We start from the raw sequence: 9,464 nt of genomic DNA, 5'->3' as shown, positions 1-9,464 counted from the left end.
TTGAAACAGCGACTCGGGGGAAATAGTTCCTAATGCCATTTTGACACATGGCATTTCTCTTCAGTGTTAAGAATTCACTGATAATATTGCTTCAAATTCCCTCCAAATCCTCATCATGTGTTTGAATTAATAATAATAGTAATAATTGGTGTATGTAAAGAAACGCAGAAAGCATTGCTTCTTATATAACATAAACTGGAATATAATGCAACCATAATAAAACAAGTGGGAATTAACATTGTTATGCGTTATTATGATTGGTGGGGAGGGGGTTAATAACCACCACGCACACCCCCCCCCCCACACACACAGCATTGTTGGGCTCTGTACGCGCGCGAGAGAGCATGCAACAATCATCTTATTCATGTTCCCGTGCGCAGGGAGCTCACAGACACAAGCTAGGGAACAGTTAGCCGCAGACTGATAACAAAATGCACATATTTTGTTGCCTGGTGAGTGCATGCCATAGAAGCCAGATAAATGCATACGTGCACCTGTGACTTTTATGATAATTTTCAGCAAACGGAGAAGGATTTTTAACCCTTTTTAGTAAGCCACAAGATCGATTTTAGTCGGCCCTGGGAGCCGCAACATTTCAGCAAGAAGTGCATTCATTTGCAGATGAGACGAAGGAGTCAAAATGTTGTTTGGAGGAGTAACTAATGCATGGACAAGTGGCCATTTGCACGCCTCTGGTATGTAAACAAATACGTCCTTGTCGGCTTTTCAGGGAGACGAATTGTTGTTGCTGCACCGTTAGCTGCTGTTTCCCTAAGGCTAATATTGCTAACCTAACCGTGTTTACGTTGATGTTTGGGGAGACGCCGTTTTCTATTTATTACAACTATACCGGTTTCACTTTTTATATACGGTTACTTTGTTGTCTCTTTGTATGCTGCGCACCTTTTATACTCAAATTACATTGTAATGACAACGTGCAATAAACAGGATCTGCCTCTAAGACAGGATTAATTTCTGTATTCAAATATCATGTAAAATACTACTACTATACTGTGCTACTATTAAAATTATTTTATAACTATTTCTCGACAAGCTTAAAGGCGCAAATGAATCGGGAAGATACCTCCAACTTGATAAGAAAGTTGAAAAGTTTACATTTGTTTATTATTTTATTATTTTAAACCAACAATATGTTCAATTACATGATGGTTATTTACCATAGAGGTGTTGTTTTTTGCTGTTTTTCTTTGATTCTGTGCGACTTTTTAATATTTTCCTCAAGTTCTTAATTTTTGTTAATATCAATATAATAGGATGACATATAGGGTCAGTTTCCCCTGATTGTTTGGTCAAACAGGGGAACCAAGACCGCCTCAGAATTGGGTTTCGGTCCAACTGTATCGGACTCTAGTCCGGAGTAAGGCAAGTGTGAAGCAGACCGCACCAACGGACCAAATCCCTGGATATGATATCATCAGATGTGAATGTAACGAGGAATATGCTGATTAAATTCCTCAAAAAAACATGTTAAATATAAGCCCAGAAGCATAAATACAGTTGTTAAACATACCCGTCTTTAGAATAGAATTCATTCATTTTCTACCGCTTATCCTCACGAGGGTAGCGGGGGTTGCTGGAGCCTATCCCAGCTGTCTTTGGGCGAGAGGCGGCATACACCCTGGACTGGTCGCCAGCCAATCACAGGGCACATATAGACAAACAACCATTCACACTCACATTCATACCTATGGACAATTTGGAGTCGCCAATTAACCTAGCATGTTTTTGGAATGTGGGAGGAAACCGGAGTACCCGGAGAAAACCCACGCATGCACGGGGAGAACATGCAAACTCCACACAGAGATGGCCGAGGGTGGAATTGAACCCTGGTTTCCTCGCCAGTGTATGTGACCGGGAAGACTTCACGACTTACTTTGATTGTCCTGCTCACACAGGTACGACTCAAAAGTGAAGGTGGCGGATTCCGCTCCAGTGATCAATTGCCAAGATTTGATCTCGTCTTAGTCCTCCACTTCACGGCCTTGTGCCTTCAGCAATCATCTTGACAGTTCTTCAGTGTCTTTGGCAGCCATGGAGTGAGTATTATAGGTTATCACATGGTTTGTCTGGTATCAGGCCAGGTATCATGCCCCCAAGTGTCAGTATGAGGCATGATACTGGGCCTGATACCAGACAAACCATGTGATGATCTTATTATCACATACTATTTAATCATGAGCTTATTATCACGTACTATTTAATCAAAAGACCATTTTGTTTCCAGAAAATGTTCAGTTTATTACATGTATTATATCTAAACAGTGTAAACACAATAATTGCAAAAATATTTCAACAATAATATTTTATCAACAGTCTTATCTTATCAATGTCTGACAATTAAAGTTCCATTAATCAAGTTTGGGTTTTTTTGGTGACTGGAGAAACACTAGGCACTAAGCACTCGTGCGCTGTTCTCTGATTGGTTGTTTCACGGGCACGATACCAGAGCAGCGCGCTCTGAGTGGACAGCTACGGGGGCTGATACTGGACATGGTTAAACTCTATATTTTATCAGTATCACTGCCCTGGGCTTTGACACAGTATCATTTTGGCCTTTTCCCGTATCATTCATGGTTTCTAGGGTACAGGGCCAATTAATACTGTAGTACAGTAAACCTTGGATATATCGGATTCAATTGTTCCCACTGGTTTTGTCCGATATAAGCGAAATCCGTTATATGTGTATACCGGAAAATGTCCGTTTTACGCATATATCGGATTTATATCCGGTATATGCGTAAATCGGATTTTATCCGTTATAAAAAGGCACTTCCTTGACTATGTTTCCAATGTACCTGGACTGGGCAATGAAAAGAGACGTAAGGTAATGAGAATTTAACTTTATTGGACTCTGAGCATAACAAATTGTTAATTAAGCTAGGCCCTGTTACGCCCGTCAGGCCTACGTTATTTCCAATAGTGAGGTTAAGATCTCATTCACTGCTGTGCTAGTATTATTGATGTCACTCACTTTTATATTTGTCCTAAATCTGGAGCCAGGAGAAAGACAATAGCCAGTGACATCAACAAGATTAGCATAACGATGCGGCCATTCGATATATGCGAGGGAAATTTAATGGAAATGCATTGGAACGGGACTGGAGATTTTGTCAGAAATAGGCGAAATTCGTTATAAAAAATCCGATATACAGTAAACCTCGGATATATCGGATTCAATTGTTCCCACTGGTTTTGTCCGATATAAACGAAATCCGTTATATGTGTATACCGGAAAATGTCCGTTTTACGCATATATCAGATTTATATCCGGTAATCGGATTTTATCCGTTATAAAAAGGCACTTCCTTGACTATGTTTCCAATGTACCTGGACGTGCAGGCAACGCTGCAAACGCTGCAAATGACGTCGTATAGCGGCCTGTCACGATTCGGCGAATCGGAGCGCCACGATGCGGCCATCCGATATATGCGAGGGAAATTTAATGGAAATGAATTGGAACGGGACTGGAGATTTTGTCCAAAATAGGCGAAATCTGTTTTAAAAAATCCGATATATGCAATGAATTTTTATTGGAAATGCATTACAGAAAAATCAGGTCTTTTTTATCTGTTCGTTGTGAGCGAATTTCCGATATATCCGAGTCTGATATATCCGAGGTTTACTGTATGCAATGAATTTTTTTGGAAATGCATTACAGAAAAATCGGTTCTTTTTTATCTGTCCGTTGTGAGCGAATTTCCGATATATCCGAGTCCGATATATCCGAGGTTTACTGTATGTGATAATATGCCAATATACTTATGATTTAAAGCAGTTCTGAAAAGAAAATTGCTTATATTTTCCTTTATTCACTACAGCTGGGCCACTCCTGCTGCCAAACTGAACTCGTACGCCCGTGCCCGTGTGACAGAGGCCTGGCAGCAGCATGCCGTCTCCCAAACTCAGGTGGTCCACACCATCCCTCCGGGAGCTGAAAACTCCCTGGGGTGTACCGTGTATGGAATCGTCCTGCAGCAAGAGTCCACGCCTCTTCAGCAACAGCAGCTCGGACACACACAACACGGAGGCGGGCAGCACAGTCAGCAACATTCAGCCCAGGACCAGCAGAACCCCTTGCAGGCCGGCAACGAGGGCGGCCATAAGTGCGAGACATGCGGACACGATATATCCCACCTCGCCAATCCCCACGAGCACCAGTGCATGGTAAGTCAGGAAAGGTCATTTCAGTGCACGCAGTGCTTGAAGATTTTCCACCAGGCAACGGACTTACTCGAGCACCAGTGCGTTCAAGTGGAACAGAAACCGTTTGTTTGCGGCTTGTGCAAGATGGGCTTCTCCTTGCTCACGTCTCTCGCCCATCACCACTCATCCCACAACAGCACCCACCCGATGAAGTGTTCCATATGCGAGAAGACATACCGGCCCGGTTCTTCTGGCGGCATGACCGCCAACTCCTCGTCAAACAACGCCCAGCAGCACAGCAGAGACGGGGCGTCAGCCAGCAGCAACTCATCCATCCTACCGTTCCCCTCGGCTCGCGACCGCCCGTATAAATGTTCCGTGTGTCAGAAGGGCTTCAAGCACCTGTCGGAACTCACGCGGCACGAGCGAGTGCACACCGGCGAGAAGCCTTTCAAATGCGACACGTGCGACAAGGCTTTCAGCCAGTCGTCGCACCTGCAGCACCACCAGCGAACGCACAGCAACGAACGCCCGTTCAAGTGCGCCGTTTGCGAGAAAAGCTTTAAGCACCGCTCGCACTTGGTGCGTCACATGTACGTGCACTCCGGCGAGCACTTGTTCAAATGCAACTTATGCGAGCTGCACTTCAAAGAGTCGTCGGAGCTCCTTCACCATCCCTGCCACCCGCAGGGTTCCCGCCCCTTCCGCTGCGCCACATGCGGGAAGGGCTTCAAGCGGCCGTCGGACCTCCGCCAGCACGAGCGAACACACTCGGAGGAGCGTCCTTTTCACTGTGACGAGTGTCAGATGAGCTTCAAGCAGCAGTACGCCCTCGTGCGGCACCGCCGTACGCACAAAGACCCCGGCGATAGACCGTTCAAATGCAATCTATGCGACATGGGCTTCATGCAACCGTCGCATCTCCTCTACCACCAGCACGTCCACGGCATGGACAACCTCTTTAAGTGTGCCTCATGCCAGAAGGAGTTCAGTCAATCGGGAGAGCTGCTCCGGCACAAATGTGGCGAGTCGCCGAACACCGCGCCGGATAAACCGTACAAGTGCGACGTCTGCGGAAAGGGCTACAAGAAGAGCTCCACGTTACAGCGGCATCAAAACTCCCACTGCCAAGAAAAGCCCCTAAAGTGCTCGCTCTGCGATCGTCGCTTCCTGTCCTCGTCCGAATTCGTCCAGCATCGCTGTGACCCGTCACGGGAAAAACCACTTCAATGCCCTGACTGCGAGAAGCGCTTCAAATACTCCTCAGACCTCAACAGGCATCTACGCGTGCACACGGGCGAGAAGCCGTACAAGTGTGACCATTGCAACAAATGCTTCAAACAACGCGAACATATGACCAAACACCAGAGCACGCACTCGAGGGAAGGACAGTTCAAGTGCGTGTGGTGCGGCGAGCGTTTCAGTGACTTGGGCTCATTACAGGATCACACCGTGCAGCACACGGCCGACGGGGGGGACTACCCAGTACCCCATTGTATCTAAATCCTTCTCCTTTAACCAGATTTGTCAATTTATTGTTCCACACAGTCCCGCCTCCACCAAGCAGTACAGTTGAAGTTTAGTGCAGTACAAGTATTTTTTTAGTGTGGGTACCAAAAGAAGGCTAATCGAGAGTGGAAATGGCGATTGTGCTACAAATGAATGAATGAATGTCTGAAAAGAGGTGGGAAGAAGCACAAAAAAGACCAGTCCTAAGAAGCCAGAAAATCATTCATTCATTCATTTTTTACCGCTTTTCCTCACGAGGGTCGCGGGGGTGCTGGAGCCTATCCCAGCTGTCTTCGGGTGAGAGGCGGGGTACAACCTGGACTGGTCGCCAGCCAATCACAGGGCACATATAGACAAACAACCATTCACACTCACATTCATACCTATGGACAATTTGGAGTCGCCAATTAACCTAGCATGTTTTTGGAATGTGGGAGGAAACCGGAGTACCCGGAGAAAACCCACACATGCACGGGGATGGCCGAGGGTGGAATTGAACCCTGGTCCTCCTAGCTGTGAGGTCTGTGCGCTAACCACTAGACCGCCGTGCCGCCCAAGCGAGAAAATAAGTTCATATTTATACAGTGTAGCAATTGGGGGAAAAAAACATACATATTTCATAAGTGGCAGAAGTAGAATCATGGTGTGTCAAGATTATGACACTAGGGTTCAGATTTGCCGGGAATATGCAAGCACTTCAACCATTGTCTTTTTTTTAGGTGCAAAAATATCAATTTATGTCCATGAACTTGGTGGAAACTGGACTGTATTGCTTGGTGGATTGGCCTTTTTATTTAAAGGGGAACTGCACTTTTTTTGGAATCTTGCCCATCATTCACAATCCAAACATGAATACATTTATTTTCTTTTTCTGTGCATTCTAGTGTGAGTTAATATGAACTAGCTAACAATGCTGTCATTGGGATACACCTATTTCAACTATGAAGCCCTCTAACAACGTTTCATTGTTTGACTATTTAAAAACACTATGGAAAGATCTCGGCGCATTGATGCTAACTAACAAACACAACGCCTCGGCGCATTGATGCTAACTAACAAACACAAGGCATCGTTGAGCGCTTGTCTCTGCATCAGTGGATACTTAGCTCTCGATTTTGCTACAAAGACTCAACAAGATGCTGGTTTGCCGTCAGCATTTTTTTTTTTTACCCGAGGACTGGATGTGCTGGAAGACACAGCCATCCCAATGACAGCGAATATCGCAAGTGTTGTCGACGCTGTTGTTGTTCCAATCCAATCCACTTTATTTATATAGCACATTTTATAAACAGAGTTTCCAAAGTGCTGCACAGACTAGTAAAATAAAAAGAAAAAATAAAATACAATAAAGGTACAAATTGAATTTAATCCAAAACTAAAAGCTCAAATAATAAATAAAATAGTAAAATAGATATTAAAATATTAAAAACAAGAAGCAAAGCAATAAAAGTGTAATGGGCTTCATAGTCGAAATAAGTGTATCCCAATGACGTTCATTGTGAGCTAGCTCACATTAACTTGTTTTCTCGTGTTCTAATGCACAGAAATATGTCTTCATGTTTCACATAAGGATTGTGAATGATGGGAAAAATTCCCCCACCCCACAAAAAGTGCAGTTCCCCTTTAATTCAATGTTCAAGTGTTTTTGGTTTTTTGACCTTTAACACTTTCTATATATACATTGTGTCATTTTACAAAGGTTCCGCCTCTTATCCTGTGCTTTTATAAGCTCTTTTTGCCACCTTAAAAGAACAGCTCCACCCACTTAACTGCCACCGGTGCCACAATGGAGGTTAATCCAGACGCAATATTAATAATAAAAAGCAAGATATGACATCTGTTTTAACACAAAATATCCTTTTTTTAATGTCTTTATCTTGATTTATCTTTCTTGCAAATGAAAGACCAAGAAAGCCCTAAAAAAATCCCTTTGTTTTTTTTTAATAGATGACAGAAGGGTGTAAGTATAAAAGTAAACAATCTAGTATAAAATATACAATAAATAATAAGCAAAGCACTTTAGTGGATAGCCAGCAAAGGCCAAAGCAGTTAGTTGCTGTACAAAGTTTTTGCATGTTTTAAATTGTGTTAAGTGATTTGTACTTGCAGTTTGCCATCAAGTCATACGAAAATTATAAGGACATAGACATAAATACAATTGTTAACGTCGGGAGGGCCTGCACCCAACAACAAAATAATACCGTACTTTACCCAATCACCCACTCCCTGTGTGTGTTTTCTCGTCTAAACACTCCTCGAGTGTTCCCGAGTATTCAGTGTAATGACACTTCCATCAGAGGTCATTGCTGTACATACTGGATGTGTACGTGACTTGTTTACGTGTCAGAATGTGTCTTTCTTAAAGAAAATGTAGCAGACAGTGTTTTTTTTTTTTGTATTATTGCTACTTTTTACCATGTGAACATTTTTTTATTTTATGTCTATGTGGGCCATGTAGCGATTGTATCATGTTGAAGGTAAAGAGAAACATGAATGGAAGCCGTTTAGGTCCAAAGAGGAAACACAGGCTGAAAAAGAGTTTATTAAAAATATTTTGGCCAGATTGGAACCTTTTTAAAAAAAAAAAAATTCAAGTAGCCCCGGCTTGTCATAAAGGTGTTTTTTGCACCTGCACTTTTGTCTTCAAATATGTGTACTTATTGGTAAGCCTGTTGTCTGTCATGCTATATTCCATTTATCGCAGTCTGCGTTACTTCTTCCCTTCCCAAATTGCTCCCAATTAGCAGTTTGTGTGCAGTATTCAAACAGTACATTTAGACTTGCATTGTCGGTTGAAGTGAAAAAAAAAATCCTCATTGTTTGTAGACATCACAAAATTTTACAATTTCACATCTATTTGTATTCATAATTTCACATTTAAATGGATATCTTTCAAAAGAGACACATGGGTAGAATTTCTGCAAAGTACAAATCAAATATTTTTGTAGTTGGAGCATAGAAAACCTGTTTACAACCGTCTAAATATGGGTTTTTAACATTATTAGAGCCCTCTAGATGTGAAATAACACCCCTATAATCACATCTTCACACTCATAGTATTACCCAATATGTAAACCTAACCAGAGAAAATAAGCCATTTAAGACATAAATAAAACTCATGCTTGTTTGTGTGGAAAGAAATATATGTGTACCGGACATGTGGAGGACAGGAAGTGATGTCGTGGGTTCAGAGTTGACTTTAAGCTTGGAGTGGATTAGGGCCACAACAGTATCCCATGTTACTGTTATGATTATGATGTTATTATTATTATTACTATTATTATTATTGTGCCTATTGTGAGATCATTCAAACCTGCAATAAAAGCCTGTTGTTCCAGTAATCAAGTCTGATGCTTGTGTGCCTTAATTAACATTGCAGTAACATTACTGACATCTAGTGACCAGTGTAGAATACTACATACCACAACATGTCTTTCAATGTGTTTTTTTGTGTATTTTAGTTCATTTAGTCATTTGTATGCTTGGAAATACTTAATTTAGGAAAATAAACATTGCATTTGATTTAGTGTGCATATATTTTTTTAATTAATAGGCCATATTCAACTAGAAACTGACAGAAAAGGCCCTTAATAACACCATTAGCCAAACCAGCGATTCTTGACTGGTGAAAGAGCCGTTTTCAGGGGTTGAAAAAAAAAAAAAGTGAAATGACCCGATGTCTATGAACGCACCTCGTCACGCCACCACCAGCTGCGTGCCATGTTTATCTGCGACTTGCCCAAGCATGAATGGGAACATCGAGTGTGAACTTAACGTACCGTCCGTTAAAT

General features: G+C 42.4%; 1 protein-coding gene across 1 annotated transcript; it reads left to right on the top strand.

Moving 5' to 3' along the window:
- The first annotated feature begins 317 nt into the window (after positions 1-317).
- znf319b (zinc finger protein 319b) lies at positions 318-9,091 on the top strand. Its single transcript, XM_058074992.1, has 3 exons — positions 318-695; positions 1,917-2,057; positions 3,840-9,091. The coding sequence occupies exons 2-3, from the start codon at positions 2,053-2,055 to the stop codon at positions 5,665-5,667; spliced, it is 1,833 nt and encodes a 610-aa protein (XP_057930975.1). The 5' UTR covers positions 318-695; positions 1,917-2,052; the 3' UTR covers positions 5,668-9,091.
- The last annotated feature ends 373 nt before the right edge of the window (positions 9,092-9,464 follow it).

This window comes from Doryrhamphus excisus, chromosome 6 (assembly GCF_030265055.1).
Source record: "Doryrhamphus excisus isolate RoL2022-K1 chromosome 6, RoL_Dexc_1.0, whole genome shotgun sequence".
Lineage (NCBI taxonomy): Eukaryota > Metazoa > Chordata > Actinopteri > Syngnathiformes > Syngnathidae > Doryrhamphus > Doryrhamphus excisus.
The sequence above is the reverse complement of the archived record's forward strand: the minus strand, read 5'-3'. Positions and strand labels throughout refer to the sequence as shown.